The sequence below is a fragment of the Artemia franciscana genome, chromosome 19 (assembly GCF_032884065.1).
Source record: "Artemia franciscana chromosome 19, ASM3288406v1, whole genome shotgun sequence".
Lineage (NCBI taxonomy): Eukaryota > Metazoa > Arthropoda > Branchiopoda > Anostraca > Artemiidae > Artemia > Artemia franciscana.
The window spans coordinates 20585342-20610140 of record NC_088881.1 but is presented as its reverse complement, the minus strand read 5'-3'; the positions used below and the strand labels follow the sequence as shown (position 1 = coordinate 20610140).

Sequence of the window (24799 nt, the reverse complement as noted above, 5' to 3'; positions counted from 1 at the left end):
TGTCTCGAGAATGGCCTTATTTATCCATGCTTGCCCCAAATATTCAGCTTTCTAGTTAAAAATAATTCGAAAGTTAATGAGTAAATAAATATCAATACCAACACTTGCAATACCAACTGACTATGAATGTTGCTTCCGGTAAAGGATTTCAGGGAAATTATTTCACTAAGGTACTTGTCAAACCTAGGCGTAAAGAGGGGGGGGGGTGAGAGGGGTTGCAGCTTCCCTCCAAAACATTATATTTCTATTCGTCCAGAGTTTCAATATTATTCTTTATTATCATTTGAACTAAATTATTTTTGTGCAATCTGTATTCTTATTGACTTCTCATTGTCAGGGGCTAACCCAGAGAGAGGGTACTTGGAGCCTTGAACGCTTGTCTGTGCCTGCTCTTTGTTATGTAGTTGTGCTCGGCAAATCTACAATAAAGACTGTGGACTTTGTAAGTGAATCATTTTCCACTCGTTGGTTTCACTTATTGGTTTCACTCATAAATTCAAACCTAATGGTTTTTATATATTCGCATGTTTTGATTTTGCTAACCGTTTTAATGTTGCATGTAAAATATCTTATACATGGACAAAAAGCTTCGGAGTTCAAGTTTAATTTTGATATTAGCTTTTCTGTTAAACTATTTGATAAGTAATTTGACAAGAAGGTGAAAAACCACACCTTTGTGGTTTTCGGTTTATCGTTAAGTGGGATAAACCAGTGTAATGTGGTGAGAATGATAATATTGTTTGACCGTAGAATCCTCTGTTGTGGCTTTACTATATTGATTTATTATTATCATTTTGTAGATTGAGAAAATTCAAAAATGAGCCCGGAAATTTGTCTTGTGTACAAAAAGGGAAATTCTTAGCTCAAGATTGGATAGCTTTCTTATACATAATTTTTTTTGTTTTAGTGTTTTAAAGTGTTTTTTTGGGGTTGGGGCATTTAAGGATCGAAACGATTATTTAAATTAAGATTAGATACCAAATCAATTGTAGATTAAATAAATTCACGAACAAGTCGGAAATTCTACTTATTTATTAACAAAGGAATGGGGAGGGAGGAAGGGGTAGACTTCAAACTTTTTGAAATAATTTTCACTATTCAAGTCAGGAAGGATTGAGATTGAGAACTAGGGTTAAAATCTACAAAGGTTTTTGTGTTATTTTTTTTCATATTAAGGAATGTATTGAAATCTTGTATTTACAGTAAAAAATTATTTACAGTAAAATTTACATTTACAGTAAAAAAATTCAATCAATCTCCTCATATTCTTTTTCATGTCAATTATAGGCATTAAGGTCAAAATGTTTTATTTCGTTTAAAAATCTAGAATGAACGGATGTAGGCAACAGCGGCGTCAGTTCACAAAAATTTAGGTGAGGGGGCAAAATTTATTTGTCTGAATCTAGGGGGATACAGGCCCCTTGTCGCTTTTCTAGTTGACGACATTGATAATAAGTAAATCCTTGTTTTAAGTTTGATATAGGGAATTAGTTCATGCACTTTTCCTTTTGATAAAAAAGTGTCTTTTTTCGAATACGATATTTAGTTTTTCGGTCATCATATGTATATTTGACTCTTGTGGAAAGTAGCCTTTTGCTTGCCCTCCAACTACGGTGACTCTTAGGTGCAAATATCAGTAATCCCGAAAAATGTCTCAAAAAATGACCTAGTCCACGCATACGTTATTTGACTCTCTACAACTGTATCTCTTATTCCAATTCATAAGAACAACTAAATTTTATCAAGGCAAATTTATTACTTTTTTTTTCTAGGTATTTTGTTTTCTGCGAAGTTTCATCGGGGTAACCTATACCCTCTTTTCTTTTCTTTCTGATACCATGATCTTGTTATTTCTTCTTTGCATAAGTCAATTAATAAGATCAGGAAATATGTTACTTTCTAGTGCTATGGAAACAAGAAAAAACTTGCCTATTTTGTTTTGTCTGTTATTAATTTTTCTTTATTCACCCATCCCCCCCCCAAAAAAAAAGAAAGAAAAAAAATATTGTGAAAGCATACACCATAGTAAGGCATTGATTTAATTCATAAGCTATCGAGTTTACATTTGGTGCTTTATGGACAATTTGGAAAGCAAAAATTAACCATAGGAAGCACGAACAAAATGGCTGAGATTACAAAACGTTAGGAATTAGTTGATTTCATTTCCCCTTTGTCCATAAAATATCAAATGAAAATAGGACTTAGGCTATTATATTTTTCTTCAATAATGATGGAAATTTAGGGATTACTGAAAGCCCATGTAGCCAATTCATGAAATGCTGGAGGGGACAATCTTCGTTCTTTTCCAATAAAAACAGCCAAAATAGGGTATTTTATATGAAAATACCCAAATAGTTATTTCTTGGAGGTAAATGTCACCTGGCTCCCCCCTCTACTCCGCACAACTGAGAAAAACCCTTTTCAAAAGTGTGTCCTGGCCGAAAATTATATAGTACATAGGTGCACCCGTACTTATAAAGTTGCGAATCGATAAATATTTGTCAGTGTTTTCTATAAAGATTCACAAAAATGCAGAAAATTGTGAATTATTCTCTTTTTTTTAGGGAAAGTTCATTAGGATTAATTTTGACGCATCTGGATATATTGCTGGAGCCAATATAGAGTCCTATCTACTTGAAAAATCAAGAGCTATTCGCCAAGCGAAAGATGAAAGAGCTTTCCACATCTTTTATCAACTATTGGCTGGTGCTACACCTGAACAAAGAGGTAATTGTTGGCTCATATTATTATCCGTACCTTACTTATTACCATATTATACCAAATTATTATGGCTATACCTAAATCCTTGCCTCCTACGAAAGGCTGGACATTGTTGTTTGTTTCCCCTTTCCTGCTTAAAATTTTGTTATGCCAGCCTAAGTCTAAATTTCTCGCCGATTCCGAGCCGAAACTTTGTCAGTCACGAAAATTGTGGTTGTTTCGCATACTTTTATTGTTTCAAACTTTTTAGGGGAAAATAGTGATGTTAGCAAAATATCAATTTTTAGTGATTTTTCACAAGGCTGAATAGCTAGAAAAAGTGACGAGAAAAGCACCTTCAAAATACGTTTCTAGAAAAATTTAACAACACAAAATTCGTAATGAATCTTGGATTAATGAATAATCAAAAATATGTAGAGTATACGAAATTCTGTGAAAATTGTGTCCATTATTTAAACTTCCTAGGTAACGGTACCCCCCCCCCCAATGTGGTTGAAACTCAGTATCATTCATTGTTTGTTTGTTTTTTACTTTTTTATTGTTAAGAGACATGAAAAATATTTTGTTTTTGGGCTAGTGGGGGAGGGGAAGGCGCTCATTAACCTACAAACAGGTGAATTAAGCAAAAAAAAGGAAAAATTTTGAGTTTTTCTGGGTGTAAAACTCCCTCTCTCGGTGTACATGGCTTGGAGTAGAGTATTAATAATGTCATGTTTTTTATAGCAACATAAGTCGATTCAATGTGGCTTTGGCCTTGCTTATTACTCCAAGCTTTTACTGATTAATTATTGTGCGCTTTACACAGGATAGACTATAAAAACTATTACACAATAAAAACTTATCATCTATTGTTTACCACCGTCACACAGCTATGACCAAAACTAAGCTATCCAGTCTCAAGCAAACTTCAGAGACATGTTTCGAGATGTAAATTACTCTAATTGTTGTTTTTACTACTAATTCCCGTATATTTTTTGATATCACTAATTTTAGAATTTGAGTACAAATGGTATTTGTCAAGTCGGCGCCAAAACAAAACCAGAATGCAATTAGCTTCAAAAAGAGCAACTTGTGCAACTTTTTTGCCCATCTTCAAAGTTAACTACCTCGATGAAACTACCTTCTGGAAAACTGAAAAACTTCATAGATATATATTCCCATATATCCTAGATATTTATTTTAGAAGAATATCCTTAAGAAATATCATAGATTTTTATTTGAATAAACAAATTTATTCCGTCTATTTCGACTTAATAGTTAAAACCCTGCATATGTTATGTACAAAAAAGATAATTAGAAAGATCAGCTAATTAATTAACATTAAATTTATCATGGTGATGCAAAGTTTTGGAAATCGAGAAAATATTCTAGTTACCACGCTGATATTTATACATGTGTTGAAATTACAGTTAATTAGAAAGGTTATAAGGACAAATGCCAGTGTTTATGATGACTGTTACATTTGCAGCTGGTATTCAACGATAATAATAACAATTTTTTGAATTATAAATGGGTTATTATGACGGAGTAACATGTACCTTTATGATTTGTAATACCTCTGTGGTTATTGCTCGTTAGTGGCTATTCATTATTTTGTTTTTTGTGTTGAAATGCAAATGTCCTTTGCTTATTTTACAGTTTCATCCGTTATTTTACATGTTGCACTAACAGATCAATATAGCTACATTTATATCACTTATTCTATATTAATTCCCAGCAAAGTTGTAACTTAAAACAAATAGAAATCGTTGGTTTGCAGATTACGCAAGACACATGTACAGAACTAGCGCTTTCCTGTGACACTTAATGGGGCCTTGGCACTTTACGTCTAGTTTGTATTTACTGTTTTTTTGCAATTAATTAAAACGAAAAGTTTTCAAAGAAAAGTAAAGAGCTATAACTCAAGCAAGAGCAGAAATACATTCATGAAATAATTCAATCTAACAGTGCGCTGTAAGCTTGTAGGCGTTGCAAGGTACAGAAATTACTATCAACGAATATGTGAGACCGAAGAGGAACAAAAATTACAATGAATAGTCAATTCAAACTTACTGCGAACATAAATTATCACAAACAGGAGTGGGGCTAACGCCTACTTAGCCTTCTAAAAATCGTTGTTTTCGCTTTTACTAAAAACAATTTCTCACTTGTCTGGGCAGCAACCCTCTTCCCTGATATTTAGGATGATTTCTATTCTTATATTTTGTTTTTCCGATTACTTTCATTTTACTTCCGTTTTACCTCAAAACCGTTTTTTTTATGGCACTTCGTATTTACCAAATGACAAATAGCGATCGCAATTTCTGTTGGTCTGTCGGTCCCGGTTTTGCTAGTTCGGGCACTTCCAGATAAGCTAGGACCATGAAAGTTGGCAGGCATATCAGGGACCAGACCAGATTAAATTAGAAATATCTCTTCCCCAACTCGACCATCTGGGGGAGAGTGGAGGGACAGTTAATTCGGAAGAATTAATTCGAGGTATTTTTGACTTACGAACGGGTGATCGTATCTTAATGGAATTTAATATTTAGAAGGATCTCGTGCTTCAGAGCTTTTATTTTAAATCCCGAATAGATCCGGTGACATTGGGGGTAGCTGGAGGGGGAAACCAGAAATCTTGAAAAACGCTTAGAATGGAGAGATCGGGATGAAAGTTGGTGGGAAGAATAAGCACAAGTCTTAGACACGTGTTTGAAATAATCGGACCAGATCCGCTCTCTTTGGGGGAGTTGGGGTAGGGATTTTTAGTGCTTTGGCGAGTTCGGTGATTCTGAACGTGCTAGGACGATGAAAATTGGTAGGTGTGTCAGGGACCTGCACAAATTGACTTGATAATAGTAGTTTCCCCCGAGTCAACCATCTGGGGGGCTGAAGGGAGAGGAAAAACTAGAGAAATGAAGTATTTTTAACTTACGAATGGATGATCGGATTTTAATGAATTTTGATATTTGGAAGGATCTCGTGTCTCAGAGCTCTAATTTTAAATCCCGACCGGCATGAAGCCTCTGATTCTCCTTTTAAATCAATCTATTGATTCTTAGAATTTTGCTAGAGCTCATGCCATATGAGCTCTTGGCTCTTCCGACCTCGTCGTGTCATATGAGCTTTTAGCTCTTGTTTTTTAAGAAAGTAACGGAAATAAAGTGAAAAGTTATTACTGTTCAAATGTCTGGGTAAGATTAGCGGTCAAGAGTTTTACAGTTGGTCTTTGGAATTACAACTTGTCCGGAAGACCCCGTCAAACGACGACCTAAGATCCCCTTATTGTATTTTGATTACGGACCGGGGGGATCGGTACCCACTCCCCTACATTGTTCAATTCTTTTCATGTAATTACAGTTTTTTTCTTTTTTTCGAATTCTCCCCTTCTCCTTTTGAGGTTAATTCCAACATACGTATAGGGTCACACCTTTCCAATCTGCATGGAAACCTTCGTTTGGAAAATGCTTTAAATAAATTTTCAAAACTTGCCATGCCTGATATGCATACGCGATGACTGCGTTTTGTTCGTTAAGCGATCACCAATTGTATTTGTAAGTATTTCCAGCTAAATGAGGAAAATTCCAGACCAGTCATTTCCGATAAGGGTTTGAGGGTCTGTATTTCCATTTGCGTCTCCAAGGAAAAGATTTATTGCCAGTCTTAAAAAGAGTACGAGAACAATTCTTCTCTCTTGTTTTCTGGAAGTCCCTAGATGTCTTCTTTAAATTGTAGTTAAGTTGTGTGATAGTTATCTGCGTATGAATTTATAAAGTTTTCACGATCAAAACATTCAAAAACATTATTAAGAAATAAATGAAAAATCATGCTGAAATAACTGTTCTTAAATGTTTGTTCTTACTTATCCAGTGCAATGCTTGTGTTTATGAGGGCTTACGGATCCAAAACTTTTGTATTTGTTACAAGATGTTTCGTTTGGAGAGAATGGTCAAACATACGAACTTAGAGGGAGAGGCGATAATCAGAGCTAGCCCAAAAACAGTCCCTAAATAAAAGTCCCTTAATAAAAAGTTTGAAGTGAAGGAATCGGGATGAAGCTTGGTGGATAGAATAAGCAAATGTCCTTGATGCGTGATTGGCGTAACCGTACTGGATTCGCTCTCTTTGGGGGATTTGGGGGTAGGGGTTCAGTGATTTGGCGAGTTTGGTGCTTTTGGACGTGCTAGGACGATGAAAATTGGTAGGCGTGTGAGGGAGCTGCACAAATTGACTTGATAAAGTCGTTTTCTCAGATTCGACCATCTGGGGGGCTAAAGGGAGAGGAAAAATTAGAAAAAATGAGGTATTTATAACTTACGAGTGGATGATCGGATCTTAATGAATTTTGATATTTAGAAAGACATCGTGATTCAGAGCTCTTATTTTAAATCCTGACCGGTATTAAGCCTCTGATTTTCCTGTCAAATCAATCTATTGATTCTTAGAATTTCGTTAGAGCTCATACTATATGAGCTCTTGGATCTTAGCTCTTCTTGTCTCGTCACAAGTGCCATATGAGCTCTTAGCTCTTGTTTTAGAAAAAAACATGGGCTTTAAAATGCGCCTTTCAGTGATTTCCAACCTCTCTTTCGAATAAATCCTCTGTTACTTCTTTTTTTTCTTTTTTTTGTTATCATCATATTTATGTTGAAATATTTTTTTTTTTACTTTCTTGTGTAAGATTAAGTTAGAAAATTGTAAGATTATTCGGTTTTTTCCCTTGAGTATGGTAAAAGTTTGGAAATTAAAATCGAAAATGGCTTTAAATTTGTCAAACTGTTTTCAATTAGACATCCGCCACAAGATAAAATTGTGGAAACACGTTTATAGATTATTATTATTATTATTTATTTTTTTTTTACTAAAAGTTACATTGACGGGGAACCTTTCCTTTCCTTCTGGTAGAGCCAGCCACTGTACGCATGTTGGTGTATGTGTACTGGTATCACGGGGATATCTAGATGGAATATTTCTGCAAAGAAATTTAAGTTCTTGAAACAGAGTTACAGATGGTAATTTGTTTGGCTTTCCTTTCAAAATTCTATTGATATTAGTTATTTCTATTGATATGATATGCTATACTGATATGATATATCATATATATTATATATTGATATGTATCATTTATCGATATATCATACATTGATATGATATGATATTGATATCTCTATATGATATTTCTGTTGATGTTGATATTAGTTGCTGACACTAATACTTTTCTTCTTTTTAAAAAGCACTCATATTCGGTAGCTAGATATAACAAAATATCCGCATAGTTTTTAATTTTTCCACTGTTAAACGTTGAGTATGCATCAAATTTCTAAAATTCAAAATTTTAATGTTAAATTTGAAATATAAAATTGGTGTGCTTTTTATTTTAGTACCTGTTAGAATCTCATCTTGGATCCCAGAGGATGCCCTCTATCTGAATTGCATTCTTCATAGAATTTTTTTTTTTTTTCTGGTCTCGTCACAATGTAATGTAAATACAGCTGCTGTTAAAGTATATATTGTATATTTACAAATATATATTGTAAAGTATATATTGTATATTTACACCGAAATACCAGAATCTTGGCGATAGCCACTGTTTTAATGTGACAGGACAATCTCCGTTACTTAAAAGTTCATCAAAGCTTCAGTAAAACGGTTACTCTATGGTAAATTCTTCATTCTATTGCCATCGAACCGTTTGTAGTTTTTTTTTATCCTGGGCCTGTGAACTCTCTAGTACGAACCACTATAGTTTGGGATCTTCAAAACATCGTAACAGCTCTCTACCCAGGTTATGGAAGTCATTAGGTATTGGCAGCAAAATTAAAACAAATCTATTTCGGTGTAGATACTTTGTATAGTTTTGTTTTTGTAGCGGACCTTCGGCAGAGTCAAATCTTCTCTGTGCCAATGAAGCATTCTGACAGATATTCTTTTTTAATATTTATTTTTTGATTGTTTTGTTTTCCATTCTACTTTCAGCCGAATATATCTTGGAGGATAAGAACAAATATAGTTTCCTGTCCAATGGCTTTCTCCAAGTTCCTGGCGTGGATGACGTTCAAGAATATCATCAAACGTGCAAAGCAATGAATATCATGGGACTGAACCAGGATGACTTAAATGGTAAGTCATAGATCGGCTGTCACCTATTAGTTAGTTCTGTGGGTATATTTTGAAAATTAAATGAACCTTAAATCCTCTCTATGGATGGTGAGAGACTTTCTCTGACAAAAAACATATAAATCTTGGGCAATTGGCTCAATTGTGCTTCTATGCGAGGGCAATACTGTTAAATATCTAGCCACGAGGAGCCATTGAAAAAATTTAGTGGATTGTATAATTTCTTTGAAATTTATATTAAAATTAACTTATCGTGTTTAAAAAAATTAATACTAACATTGTAATTTATTACGGGTCTCCACTTATTTTTCCCCAGAAATAGAAGTTTCTTCTCTATCTTCAACTTTTTTGAGAACGTCTGAAACTGCAATCGTTGTAAAAATTTTAATTTTAAGGAATTGCTAAGACTAGTGGGATATTTTCGTATAGTTTATTGCTGATGTATTAGTGTTAATATTTATTTTTGGTTGTGTGGAAATAAGGAAAAGATTTCAAGAACCGGCAAATTATGAAAAAATTACTATTGTAATTTTTGAAGGAAAATGATAAGTCTTGGGATGTTTTGGGCCCCAAACCCATGAGTGATATTTGCAAGGATTTCTTTGTAGAAACTTGCTCAAAATGGAAGAATCAATTGGGAGAATCAAAAATGGATTTTGAGGAAGGTGGGTGTACCTTACTTGATGTAGGCTTTACGTACTTTTTTTATTTGTCATGTAAAAGCAGAAAAAGATCCATAATTGTCAAACATTTACGCATAAATACATTTAGATACATGCTTTTCAGTTGTTTTGGCTTTTGTTTATGCAGAACAAAGTAATCTGTTGAAATTAGCAAAATACCCAGTCTTTTTTGTAGTATATAGGACAATTTGTTTAATGAAATTCGAGTCGTTTTTTTTTTTTGGGGGGGGGGGGGGCTTCATCTCTCAAAATCTTCCAAAATGTGTGTTTGCTCCTAAATCCAGCTAAATATGTCCTTTTTGATTTTACTTTGTGTTTATCCGTAATTTTTAAGAAGCAATAATTCAAAAAGTTATCTTTTTTTTTTCCTTTTATTTAATTACTTTCATCAGGTCCATATAACTGATGCGATTGTCACTCGGACTTGGACTAAGACTCACTAGCAGTAGATGGAATTAAAGTATGAATGGTTTTACCTTTTTTGAGTTGTTGTATTTTCTGGTTGATTTCCAGTTTTACACAAAGCGTAGAACAACTTTTAATTGTGCAAGTTGGAGGTCATAGATAACATGATCTTTGTTTCTCCATCATCTCTTTTTTTCTAGTTGACATTTCTGAAGTTTTCTTTGGAGGTTGTCACTCGATAAGGATTGTTGTATTTAAAATTGACAATGGTTTTTCTATTGAGCTTGGGGTTTTGAAGTGAGACTTAATGAATTTGATTGAAATGTCTTTCAAGGTTAAGGTATTTATTTTGAATGATAATTTTTCAAAGATTGTTGGTTTCTTATCCAATAAAGCCTTGCTAGAACCGAGAGACTGGTAGTTGATGAACTCTGTTTTGGAGTTCAAGGATTATCAACCAAATAGCTTCTTTTTTAGCTATTGTCACCGTTTTTAGTAAATTTTAAAAGATATAATAGTTCTCATCAAATTAGTTATCATATGTATAAAAATCTAAAACCTAGAAATTTGCTTTTGATTCATAAGATATACCCATCATACCCATATGTTTTTCTTTTCTTTCATTAATATTGTAGGTGTAGTATTGAATAAACGAATTCGGCAAAGCCCAAGTTCATTCTACAGCACGTATTTTCTGTAACTGCAAAGTGAAACACATCCACCCAAGTGCACCATTCCAAATTTTATTTGAAAGAATAAGCTCTCAGCGTGCATAATATGCAATGACTTTTTTATCCGATTATATTACAATTTCGACTTTCTAATGATGTGATCATATTTTGACCAAAAGTGATAATGTAAGGCCTAAAACAACATAAAACGCATTTTCCTGTGGAGTCATTTCTTTCGTTGCTCAAAGTGGATCCGAGATATTTTGATTTACGTTCAAGTAAGCTTTCTCCCGACAGGATCATTGTTCGATTACGATCACCCCTGGGGGAAAAAGAGACATTATTGCTACCACCGCATAAATATTGTTTAAGGTGGTTACTGTAAACCTCCTGCGAAAGGTTATGGACAAAGATGATTTCGAACTGTAATTTTTACTTCAGTCAAGTACAATTTTCTGAGGTTTCAAACCTTTCCTTAAAATTTTCAAAAATTTCATCCCGTAAATAAAAAGCCGATTTTCCGAGTAATGCAATACGAGATACATCTGTCACTTAACAGTCTCTTTAAAAACTGGTTTTCTAAATTTTGGCTACTTTGGGTCTTGGTTCATTGTTCCAATGAGAACGGCAATGAAATTCAGTACATATTACAATACTAGAATGTAGGAGAACGAGATTATTTACACCAAGTTATAAGAAACCAGGGAAGTGCACAAAATTTGACCAGGACCTTCAATCACTCCCTCTCTACAAAACGAATAACAGACAAATCTAAAAGAAAAGTAAAGAATCACTTTTCACTTCAACGGTTATTAGAAGGTTATTAAATGCTAATTTGTTGTGTTTTAGCGCTATTCAGAATTGTTTCCGCCGTGATGCTCTTTGGCAATATGCAGTTCAAACAGGATCGAAATTCAGACCAGGCTGTCCTGCCGGATAACACTGTTGCCCAAAAAATTTCGCGGCTTTTGGGTCTTCAAGTTGTTGATATGACAAAAGCCTTCCTGAAGCCTAAAATCAAAGTTGGGAGAGATTATGTGACAAAAGCGCAAACTAAGGAACAAGTAAGTTATATTCTCTTGTCTTCTCTTTTCCTTTAGTTGGCCTTCTGTTTTTTTGTCATCTATTTCTGTTGTCTTCTTCACAAGATCTATCATACTATGATTACTCTATAACTTCAGAAAATATAAAGGACGTCCCCCCCAAAAAAAAAAAAAAATTACGTACAAATTTGTGATGGGTAACAAGGATCGGAGAAGTCTTTGTAGGTGAGTTTATGTTCAGCACGATTTGAATCGTCCAGTGGTCCACCATTGTAGACTTAAGAGCCTCCAGCTTCTGATAGTTCTCTGTCAATGCATATTATCTGTTTTGTCAACTAAAGCTACGCATAATCAAGTACTGCCAAGCGTTTCCGGACTATACGTGGCTTGTTTGTCATGCAAACTGGTAAATCCATATTTCGGGGGTCCTTGCACCCTTACGTAGTCTTTGGAAGATAATTTACTATGTTCCCAGCTTAACTTTCATGTTTTTCAAGTCCTCTCCTCCCTCAAATCAGCCCTTGCATACGAACCGAGAATACAAGTAACTAATATTTCATGTGGTTCATTTACGTTCTTGTTTTTAACTAAAGAGCGAAGTTGGAACTTAAAATGAATAAAAATTATTTCCTTGCAGATTACGCAAGTTCTATCTACAAAACGAGGTAAAAAAAAACTGTCGCGTAGTATTTTCCAATATGTATAGAAGTCTAAAAATGAGCGTTTTAGTGAAAACTGGGCTGTCTAGAGTTTTTAGAAAATTATAATTGTGTTCTAGAGGTTGTTTGATATTATGTTCAGTGAAAGAATATTGAGAGGCTTTAAAGAAGTTTTTATTTTATTTTCTGCAGGCTTTTGTATTTTTAGCAGAGCGCTAGTTCTTTTGAATTTTATAGATATTGAAAAAATCCCAAGTTTATAAAGTGTCACATGGCGCTTTTTTTCACTGACTAAGGGGAATGTAAGGAAGGGTATGACTAAGGAAGAGTATACAAGAAGGGGGATTTTAAACCTTTAATTAAGGATGTACAACAACAACAATTCCCACCATCATGGAATTTGCACTGTACCCTCTTTATACTTCCCAGTCTTTCTACTTCAGAAGTGGCATCAAAAAGTGTCGTTTGGCAGGATAGCGCTTTAATAAGGATAACTGAGACAAATTTATGAGAGGCAGTATCATTTAATTGTGCCATTATGGTACAATCGCAAAATCTCTGCGATTTTGTGGTAGCCTACTTGTGGTCTCTAATTTTAAATTGGCGTTAATAGGTCATAGTAAAAAAAGAACTATTTCCTCGTTTTTCAAGGTAGAGAGAGGGGGGGGAGATCTAGATTTTCTATTTAGAATTTTAAGCTAATAAAAATCAATTAGATATATTAGAATGTGCATTTCCTGGCATGTTGACCCTCTGTGGAAAAAATTGATGTTTCGTGGCATAAAATGGCAGAAAACGTGACTTTGCTTGTCAAGATGGGAGGGGGGGGGGAGACACATCAATGCTTCCCGTGCAAAAAAGTGATGTTCCTTGTTTTCTCAAGGTGTGGGCTGTAATTTTTCTGTACAGGTTTTTGGACCCTGGTAATTCCAATGTTGAATTTTTCATTTTGATCCAATGCAATTTTCGAGGGTTTCGGGCTCTTTCGAAAATACCCTAAACTTATTTGCGCAACAAAACTTCTACTATTTTTTTTTTCCTTAATTCACGGCGCTAGGTATACACTTAAATGTTTGATTTGCCGTCAGTCTTTTGTCGAGATTTTAAATGACTGTTGAATCTTCTTTTGAGAGAGCAAACAGATAAACTTTTAGAACTTCATTAGGAAGATCATTCTATATTGAAATACAAAGTCAAATGAAGTTGTTTTTCAAATACCCTTTTTTCTGCTTGCCAATCTCGAGATAACTAAACCGAGCTTTGTACCTTTGTGTCTGTCTTGTCGGCTGGACAATTATGGCCACAATACGAGAATGCCCAAAAAAGAGGTGAATTTGTATACTTGTAGAAAAGAGCTATCGACGCTGTATCAAACCTCTTACTAACATAATGGAGAATTGTTGGGATGGCTGAATTTGCCCTTTTAGTCCTGTTCTGGATCTTTTTGAGTGGCATCAACAGCGTTTTTGGAACATCAGCGGACAGTGGCCATCCATACTTGTCGATTTGTTTCATGCAAGACTTGTGAAGTGTGATGGTCGAGCTGCGTGACAGAAAGTTTTTGCAGCGAAGGGTGATCCCCAGCTTTCTTGCGCAAGAGCTTATCGTCCGATCGAGCTGGGTCTCGATCCAACCTGTGGACAAGTTGATTTCGAGCAGACGAAGCTCGTTGACTTTCTTCATGTTCCGTTCATAGTTCATAGTTTATTCATAGTTCCGTTCATGAAGCTGAAGTTGGGGTGTATGCGTGGTATTTAATCGGAAGATCATGAGTTCTTTTGTTTTCGATGTATTGATATTGACCATCCAGACATAGGACCACTTTTCAATTTCCAAAAGATCCTTATGTAGGGGTAGGAAGGTTTTGATTGGGTCTTCTTGTTTTGGGATGACTGAATGTGTTGGGGTGTCATCGGTGAAGTGATGCAGAGGACCTGCTTGGTTATCTTCTATGTCATTCATGTGAAGATTGAAAAGCGTTAGTCCCAATATATTACCCTGGGATACCCTGGCCTTAATTGGACATTCGACTGAGGTGAACCCTTCAAGAACAACCCTCAGTAAACGATCAGAAATAAAACTTTCAATCGCCTTTAATAGACACTCTCTGACCCCATACGTGTAAAGTTTCATCAGCAGGCGGCGATATCATGCTGTGTCGAAAGCTTTAGCAATGTCGAATGGTAATAACCTGATACGTCGTATTTTTTTTTTGCCTGAAGTTCGATCCATTCCTGGTTTTGAGCTATTGAGCAATCAAAGCGTTGAATGCTTCTGGTGGAATCCATATTGAAGGTCGCCTAAAAGTTCATTTGACTCCAGGATACTGATAAAGTGAATAATAAAGTGATTAAGATTAATCAAAATAATATTTACCATTCATGAATCAGCTTCAAATGTAATTTGTTTTTTATTTCTCACTAGACAATTTTTTTTATTTACAATTAGCTTGGCCGACTCTTTTTAGTAACAATTTTACACAAACCATTGCAGCCTCATCGACTCCCACTGAAAGTGTTTCATTGGGACAAGCCTTTGGAAAATGTTGTGGGGGCAAAACCTTTGAATATATATATATATATATATATATATATATATATATATATATATATATATATATATATATATATATATAATGAAAAAAGAAATCACCAATGCAACAGCACAAACACATAAAAAAAGAAAAAAAGGAAGACAGAAGGAGAAAAGGAAGACTGTTTTCCTACGTTAGTAATTAATATAGATCAGTACTTGAATGAGGCCTTAACCCTACTCATCCATACAATCACATAGGTCAAACAGCATAGCCATACACAATCAATATATATATATATATATATATATATATATATATATATATATATATATATATATATATATATATATATATATATTTGAGGAGAAGAGGGTGAATGTCCAGTCTGATTTTGCTTCAGACTGAATTACCAGGTTGGCCCATCGCTTTTATTATTATTTTAGCTTGTACTTTTTTTTAAAATAAAATAACAACAATGGGATGAGTATGCAAGTGATTTTTGCACATGAAAAATTTCATTTGAATAACAAAAGGTTTCAAAACATCTGTTTCCTGTTATGTTCTTTTCTTTTTTCCGTTTTTTCTTTTTGTTTCGTCATGTAATATTTCAAATGAGCCGAGTATAACATTTAAGCCGATATCTGAATGTGAAATATATTCCTCATAATCACGGGTCTCATTTGAAGCATTTTACATGACATAAGCTCCAGCTGTATCTATTGGTGATTAAACAAAAAAGAAAAAACAAGTTTTATCAACTGAAAATAAGGAGCAACATGAAAACTTAAAACGAACAGAAATTATTACGTAAATGAGGGGGCTCGCCCCCTCGTCAATACCTCGCTCTTTACGCTAAAGTTCGAATTTTGTTCCAATTCTTTAAGAATGACCCCTGAATTACAAACGCCGATTAATTAGAATAAATAGCTCTTTCGAAATTACTAAAAAAAAACTTGAGCGTAAATGAGCGAGGTATTAACGAGGGGCGAACTCCTTCATATACGCAATTATTTCTTTTCGTTTTAAGTTGTAATGTTACTCCTTACTTTTAGTTGAAAAAAAAATGTTTTTTTTTATTATTTGAAAAAACTTGTTTTTTTAATTTAATTTCTGGTCTTTTTTTTAATAATGATGGAAAATCCGGCGCTCCCTTCATGGAAAATTCCCTTCCCCGATGAGAAATTCTTCCATGGGTCCTCCCATCTTCGCAATAATCTAGACTATATGTAAACAATGGGCAAAGTTCACAACTTGCAGCCCTTTCCCCGGGGACTATGAGGGATACATCCTCAAAGACATAGTTATTAAATATTTCGACTATGCTGAACGAAATGGCTATCTTGAAATTTTGATCGGGTGACTTTGGGAAAAAATGAACATGGGAGGGGGCTTAGTTGCCCTCTTTCATTTTGTCACGTAAAGAGTAGTAAAAGTTTTAATTTGCGTTCGAATACGACCTCTCTCGATCTTCTGGGGCCATTATTTAATACGGTACCCCTGGAAAAAAAAAAAAAAATAAATAAACACGCATCCGTAATTTGTCTTCTGGCAAAAAAAAAAAAAAAAAACAAACAAAAAACAAAATTCAACATTTATGTACATAGGAACTTGAAAGTTGAAACCTCTACAGTATGGTTCTCTGATGCTCTGAATCTGATGGTATGATTTACATTAAGAATCTATTAATTTTAATGGGTGTTTCCCCCTTATTTCGAAAATAAGGCAAATTTTCTTGGGCTCTTAACTTTTGATGAGTAAGACTAAACTTGACAAACATCATAACAAACGATTCTTTTAGAGTTTCGGTTGCTATTGAGCCGGGTCGCTCCTTACTTACAGTTCCTTACCACGAATGTTTGACTACTGTAGAATCACTGGGTGTTGCTTTTTGTATTTATCCATTTCGAAAGAAAAAATCACTTTTATTCGAACATTTAACTTCAAGCTGCAATCGGTCAAAATTAATATACATATTAGCAGCAGAACCTGTCGACCGATATTCATGAAAAAACGTTTGCTCCCTTGCGAGTATCAGAAACATGTGATTATGCAGTGGAGAAGTTCTAGCTTCAAGGAAAAGGACAGGAAAAAGAGACGTCTTGTCTAGAACAAGAAAAACAGACGTGGACAAAAGAGGAGGTAAAACGTTTGGCACCAAACAGATGAAGAAGGTGTAGCTTTCATTTGAATGTGAGGTGTCTTTGGGTATGAACATGTTATGAACATGAGGTTTCTTTGGTTATGATTGTTAATGTTTGTTTTTTTTACCAAAGATAAAATTTAACTACTTAGCGTGCTTATTTATTTTTACGGTTCAGCGTGGTATCACTAAAAAAAAAAAAAAAAAAAAAAAAAAAAAAAAAAAAAAAAAAAAAAAAAAAAAAAAAAAAAAAAAACTTCGTAATTTGGAACATCTATAAGAAAAATCTTCTTAGATAATTGTTGCCATTTTCTTAGATTTCTCTTTTTGCTTTTACAAAATTAGATGGTTTGATTGCGGTTTTAATCACTGTTTCTGAGACTGTCTCTGAGATCGTGGTTTTCAGGTATGGTTAGACGTAAGATGGGTTCAGGGAGCAAATATGTTTTGCTTTAATGTCTTTGGTAATTTAAGTGGATTCTAGAAATGGCTTGTTCCAAATCAAAGCGTCTTTAAAAATGTGTTTCCGGGCTATAAATTTCCTTGACGTTTTAGTTCTTTTTTTTTTTCATTTTTTATTCTTCTTTGTGGGAAAATCCTTATAAAATCCAAAAAGTAGACTTGGTCAGATTGGATTCTGAAAGGCTCATATTTCGCAATGAAAGTCGATGGAAAAATCCCCCATTACGCAGACTTTTGCGTAACGACATAACAATCTTAAAACTATTAATAGCCAGTTAGATACCAAGAACTTTTTATCCCACAAATTAATGTCAGTTTTGAGTGACTGTTTATATTAGCTCCTTTTTGAAGACCTCTTTTACCAAAATAATTGCTTTAGGTTTAATGCCGATCTCAGGATGGAAGAAAAAGAACCAGTCTGTTGTGTAACGAATATTTAGCCAGTAACTTGAGACGTTGTAAATCTTATCTCATTAGTGATACTTAAATCACTATTATAATAGATAATACGACCTTACCTTGACTATTGAAAGTGATTTAAAAAAAGAAGAAAAGAAAACGTATTTAATAACGGGAAACAGCTGGAAACAGCCAAAATCTTTAGGGTCAAAAACGCTGGGCCAGTATATTCTTCTGGCGGGTGGGGGGTTACATTTATTTATTTAAATATAACAAGTGTCAAATACATTCATCTATCAGTCTTAAGATGTGTGAACTTGCTAAATTAAAATGTAAGCTATGTTTTTAGACTAAATTCCAGTTTGTGTGGATTTAAGACTCATTTATAGGAGGGGGAGGTGTAGGGCGTTTGTATGACTAGTTCAGTTAAGGGTGGTGATAAATGTCTCCTTAAGAAAATAAATGGCAAACTTAGTAGCGTATATTGCTTTGTTATGAAGTAAGGAATTGAGGGAAGGAATGGTGGCACCTCCGTCTATAATGAAAATCCACGGTTGTATTTTAAGGATATCTCGCAAATTGTCTTTTTTTGGGTGGAGGAACCTAGAGGATAAATCCCCTAATCTTCCTGTATTTGAGTTTGATAGTTTAAACATTTTTTTAAATGAGACTGGTCCTTAAAATAATTTATTTTTAAGAATATTTTAACGTGATAATATCCTGTTCAGAGGATAGAAGACTCTTCCGTTATTGTTCAGAAGATACGAGTTAATAACTATAGAGGCCCTCCTTCTTTTATTCCAGAAATAATATTTGTTCCATCTTCACTATTTTCATTTTGAAATTTTAGCCAAATCTCTTTCCAAACTGGAATCCTCCCTTGTTCAATTCTAAAAAGCCTCACACATTCTTGGTTAAAAAGGCGTTGTGTAGCTTTGTGTTACGCTTTTTGACAGCAGTCGGCAGTGCATTAGCTCTTTTCGTAGACACCGAAAGAGCGAAGGCACAAGGGAGGCATGAGAGGTCAGAGCAGTCATTGAACAGTTGCAACTATTAGTCAGTGACCTTGTCATTTACAACCTTGTGTCAGCGGATAATTGCTCTTCTAGAGTTGAAGTTACAGATGAAGAAATCTCTTCCTGCGTTCGAAGTATTCCAAAGCCCAATGGAAATTTTCACTACTCGTAGACGCCGAAAGAGCCAAGACACAAGGGAGGCATGAGAGGTCAGAGCAGTCGTTGAATAGTTGCAACTATTCATTAGAAGTTTCTTTTATATGAGTATAACAGTGCCAAAGTAAAACAGTCTTTTTGGTTTGATTGAAAATAACAAGTAGGGTTGAATTTTGTCCTTGTTGAGTAAATAGAGAAGAAAACGGAAGTCTTCCCACTAGAGGGTGTTCTTTATATGGTATTCTATAAAAAAAATATTAGACGGCTATTACCACCAATCTAAATTGTAAATGGTAGTTTCAAGTGCGAAAACTTGCGCCCCATCTAGGTTCAAGAAGGGTTATTCTGTATGATTTAAAAATACTGGTACTCTCTCAAGATACTCTTTGTGAGTTGCATTGGAATTTTAGTCTTGGTGACCGTTGAACCTGTCAGAGTTTTTCTGTCTTGAACAAATCTTTCTCAACTATCTGAATAGTTGCTGGAAAAACTGTTAGAGTAGAAATTATATTCTACTCTCTATGTCTCGTCTATTCTAAAAGGAACTAGTATCGCATCTCTCAGTGTCTATTAGAAAACCTTTGAATCCTCCCAGGGTCGGTCATGTTTGTAGATGGTAATCAGAATGAGGATACTTGGTTAGAAGTAATCTATGTTACATACATTGTACGCTGAGCAATTCCATTTAGCTTCTCATGGTTCTCTGTTTGAGTGACCCCTTACATCAGATAATGAGCTAGTCCTGGTATAATGTGCCTCTATGTCACGTCTTTCACTGTCTATATGGCAAATATTATATGACACTCTTGTTAAAGGCTAAGCCTTTTGTGTATCATCTTTTTTTGTTTTTTTTTATTTTTGTTGTTTGTTCATTTTGTCTCTGCGTCAAATCAACGTTTCAGTTACTGGATGTGTTTTTACAGCGACAAGCCAGTCGTCCAACCTTTGCTACTACAGGGTAATTAAATACGAAATTTAATTTATCTTTTTTTTTGTTCTATGTCTCTTTTTCTGAGTTTTAAACTATGAAATATTTTCTCTGATTGAAAAACTAATTAATATTTCTTTACAGGTCGAATTTGCTGTAGAAGCCATATGTAAGGCATGTTATGAAAAGATGTTCAAATGGTTGGTAAACCGAATCAACAAGTCTCTAGATAGAACCAAGAGACAAGGTGCATCATTCATTGGAATTTTAGATATGGCTGGTTTTGAGATATTTGAACTGAATTCTTTTGAACAACTCTGTATCAACTACACTAATGAAAAGCTCCAGCAACTCTTTAATCATACTATGTTCATCCTAGAACAAGAAGAGTATCAACGAGAGGGTATAGAGTGGAAATTCATTGATTTTGGCTTGGATTTACAACCCACCATTGATCTTATCGAGAAGGTGCGATAGTTTCTTTGCCTTATTAGGGATCAATAGTGTTAGATAAATAGAAAAATAAGGTGATTGTTGTAGCAATAGCAAAAATATTAATTAATTGATAGTAATGAATAGAAATGGATAGTTATAGTAAAATAAATATGAAGTGAAATAAAAGTATAAATAAGAAAAGAGAGTCTATGAGTTCGCTTTGCTATTGGAAGGTGTTCAGGTCTGTTTTAAACCAGAATACCACCAGCAGATGGGAACTTAATTGTAGTTAGTTGTTGGTATTTGACCATGGGGTTTATTTTATTTTTTTCAAAAATAGACTATAATGGTGAAAATATACAAAATCCTCTTCTAATGTATATTTTAAGTTCTTCTTCTTTTATTTCTTTTATCCAGCGGTATTTGGTTCTCCTTTTCTCGTTTCCTCTTCTTTTCCATTTTCTTGATGATGGGTTGGTGATACTTCACGTAATGGATATAACCAAACCGTTTATTGTTTTCTTTTAGTACTCCGGAAAATAAAGTAAAAATGAATCCTGTTCCTTTCTTCTTTTGTATATATATATATATATATATATATATATATATATATATATATATATATATATATATATATATATATATATATATATATATATATATATATATATATATAGTCCTCTCTTGGATTGGTTCTATTGATGCACATGTAAAATTTTAAGAAGTATAAGAGGATTACTTGGGGAAGGGTTAAGTGACTGAAACACGAAAAGAGAGTCTCTTCTGCTCAATAATTACGAATGTCTCAAGGGTGGAGGGGTGTTTTAGAGTGATAGTACAGAAAAGGGGGATCTCTCCCAGTATATTCTTTTTCTGTGTTCGAAGACATAGTTACCACTAGTTTTACTGATGAAAAAAAAATAATGACAGTGACTTTTTTGTCAAGCAGTTCCTGGTAACGAACTGTAAATAAGGAGCGATGCGGCTCAATAGTAACCGAAACTTTAAGAAACATAAAAATGGATGTATCAAAAGAATCAAATTTCGATGCTTATTTAAAATATGTAATATTTATCAAGTTTGATGTTACCATCAAAAGTTACGAGCCTGAGAAAATTTGCCTAATTTTGAATAAGGGGGAAATAGTCCCAAAACATTAAGCGATCTTAATGTTACAATCTTACTCAGAATATCACCGAACTCTACTGTAGATGTTTCAAGCTCCTATACACAAAAATGAGGAATTTTGCTTTTTTCTCTCTTTTTTTTTTTTTTTTTTTTTTTTTTTTTTCTCTCTCTCTCTGACGCAAGAGCACAAGATGCTTTTTTTCATACGGATGATCTTATCGAACTAGTGATCCTAGAAGATCAAGAGAGGGTTTATTGTATCAGAAATCAAAAGTTACATTGCCCCTTTTAAGTCACTAAAAATATTGGAGGGCCGCTAGCCCCCGCTCCCAGACTTGACCGCCCACAGCCCCAGGAGGAAGGGCTGCAGTCTATGAACTTTACCCATTGCTTACATTTATTATTGGTTATTGTGAAGTATATCGATTTTTTCGGGGGTGGGGGATGAAGTTGGAGGATCTTTCCGCGGGGGAAGGGAATCTTCCATGAAGGGTAGCTGAATTTTCCAACATTTATATAAAAATGATTAGAAATTAAATCTGAATAAAAAACAATTTTTTCAACTAAAAGTAACGAGCAACATTAAAACTTAAAACAAACAGAATTTACTACGCATATTAGGGCGGTTGTTCCTCCTCAATACCTCACTCTTTAACCTAAAGTTTTTTTGTAACTTTTAATAAGACTTATTATTCTAATTAAACGGCCCTTGTGTTTCAGAAGTGATTATTAAATAATCAGAACAAAAAGTCAAACTTCAGCATTAAAAGTGAGATGTTGAGGAGGGGCAATCCCCTCGTATATGTAATAATTTTGTTCGCTTTATTTTTTAATGTCCCTCCTTACATTCTGTTGAAAAAATTTGGTTTTTGTTCATTTTGCGTAAGTGCGTCCTTCTCTGGAAAATCTTTGTGTACTAACTACCCATGTATCTGGTAATTATCTACAAAATAAGTGCAAGTAATTGCGGTATATTAGCCTAATCAACACAGAGGTTGCCTTGGAAGATCGCAAAGGTAATAATCAATAAGATATACCCTATGGCCAAATATGTGATCTTTTTCGTGTAGTATGTTCTCTTAACAAGTTACGAGAAACAGGATTTTTGAAATATTTTGAAGGCGGGAATAAAAGATGTGCCTTCTTTGGCTCATGAAATGTGATCTAACAAGAATTTCGTTACTAGATAAGGATTTCATTTTCCAGATAAGGACAAGGGCAGGGATTTTGTCACTGATTTGTTATTAAGACTAGTCAAATCTTTAGCTCTTAGATACTTTTTTTAAGATATTTTTCTAGGTATTTTTATTATTATTGATCAGTATTTTTTATTAACTGTTATTTTTCTTGCATTATTTGAACCGTCCCGTGGGAGGCAAATTTGAGAGACGGGGGAGGGTCAAAGATAAAAGTAATTTTTATCTTAATATCGAATTTTTTATGGATTTTTATATTTTACTATGTCGTGCCTAAAACATGCCGATCGAAAAACCAATTTTTTGGTAATGACCTATCGGTCATTTTTTTTTATTATTATTTTTTTTTAATGACCAATGACATGTTCGAGGTTTCATGTTTTTTTTCTTTGTTAGAATTTCTTTGTTATTATTCTTTTTTCTGCTTTTAGTATTTGAAAATCACTTTATATTTCGAATAAAATGAAAAAGATAAAAACCGATAAACCTTTTAATTAAGACAGCGAAGGAACCTTTATCAATTGAAAATTGAATAGTTCACTGAGCACATAGGTGGCTGTGAACTGAGACGGTATGTGGTTCTTTGATCCCAACGAAAATTGTGTAGTCATATTGTTTTTTGCAGAAACTAAGAGTTTACGAACTCTCAACTCTACAATAGTACATCTCTTGAATTTTCAAACAGTTCATGGTAACGAACTGTAGTAAGGAGCGACCCGACTCAATAGTAACCAAAACTCTAAAAAAGAATTTTGATAGCAATAGTTACATCAAAAGAATTGCATTTTAATGCTGATTATAAATATATACGTTTCATCAAGTTTAGTCTTACCCATCAAAAGTTACGAGCCTGAGAAAATTTGTCATATTTTAGAAAATAGGGAGAAACACCCCCTAAAAGTTTTTACTGTTTTAAAAAGTTGAGTTGAGAGAAAGAGTCCAACTTTAGCGTAAAGAGCGCGTTGAGGAGGGAACAGCCCCTTTCATATACGGGGTAATTTCTGTTCGTTCAAAGTTTTAAGTGTCGCTCCTTACTTTCAGTTAAAAAAAACGTTTTTTTTTTTTATTTAATTGTAATCCGAGAGTCAAATTGTCTTTGGTACATAGCTCAGTATGTGTATTTTCTCAATTTATGGCGTGAGGGGATGGCAGAATAGTAGCAAATTAACATTTCGCGAGCACCATTGCTCACTTTTAACATCTGACTTTTAGAATGATTTAATTTCTAAAAAGTAAATTAATCTATCTTAGTTAAAACACTTTGAATTTGACCTAAACGACATCAGTGCTATTTGCGGTCATTTTGAACGAGATGATCACAACCGTCAGTAATTGCTGCATTTCCAGTAGATTTTTACATTCTTTTACATTAAAACTTTGCCACATGGAAGGAGGAAGGTGCTGGGTCCTCTTTCTCTTCATGGATACTTGAATATCGCTAATATTTTCTTTTATTTGCCAAACAAGTTGCTTATTTTTGTGTTTTCTCGATGTCGCCAACCCTCTCCCCCAAAAAAATATTTTGATTACTTGTCTGCATGGTATCAGCTAGAATGGTGGGGAATTCATTTGAATTTATTCGCCTCGTTGGACTTAACTACAATATAGTAAATTAAAGTTACATGAAATTGGTATTATCTATTATATCTCTATTATCTATTATTTATCCATATATTATCTACTTTATCTATAATAAAATATTACCTATATTATACTATATTATCTATATGGGGTTATCTGTTATATCTATATTATCTATAATAATATATTATCCATATTATACTATATTATCTATATGGGATTATCTATCTAATTAATTGTATGCAATACTAATGACTTTAGTTCTCTTGACATTTGCTGAAGGCTCTTGGGTTTTTAGCTGAAATTGCGGAAATAGAACGAGTGTGATGTATTTAGATATATGGTGGTTTTTCCATTACATTATTTAGTCTTGTCATAAATTGGATGTTACGATGAACTTTCTTTTTGTATAATTATGAAACTACCAAAATATATGGTATACAACTAATAAAATATTAAATCCAAATGCAATTAGATTTTGGGTCATGGTTTTGGTTTTCCAAAGAGCATTTTTTTCTTCGTATCTTTGTGGTTGGTTCATATC

General features: G+C 33.9%; 1 protein-coding gene across 5 annotated transcripts in view; it reads left to right on the top strand.

The window, feature by feature from the left end:
- The window catches only part of LOC136039405 (myosin heavy chain, non-muscle-like), a 186317-nt gene that overhangs the window by 91382 nt on the left and 70136 nt on the right, over positions 1-24799 (top strand). For all 5 annotated transcript variants that reach the window (XM_065723124.1, XM_065723123.1, XM_065723128.1 and 2 more), the window contains 4 exons: positions 2565-2727; positions 8677-8820; positions 11426-11640; positions 20060-20383. In XM_065723124.1, coding sequence (XP_065579196.1) covers positions 2565-2727; positions 8677-8820; positions 11426-11640; positions 20060-20383 — 846 coding nt within the window. The remainder of the gene's footprint in view (positions 1-2564; positions 2728-8676; positions 8821-11425; positions 11641-20059; positions 20384-24799) is intronic.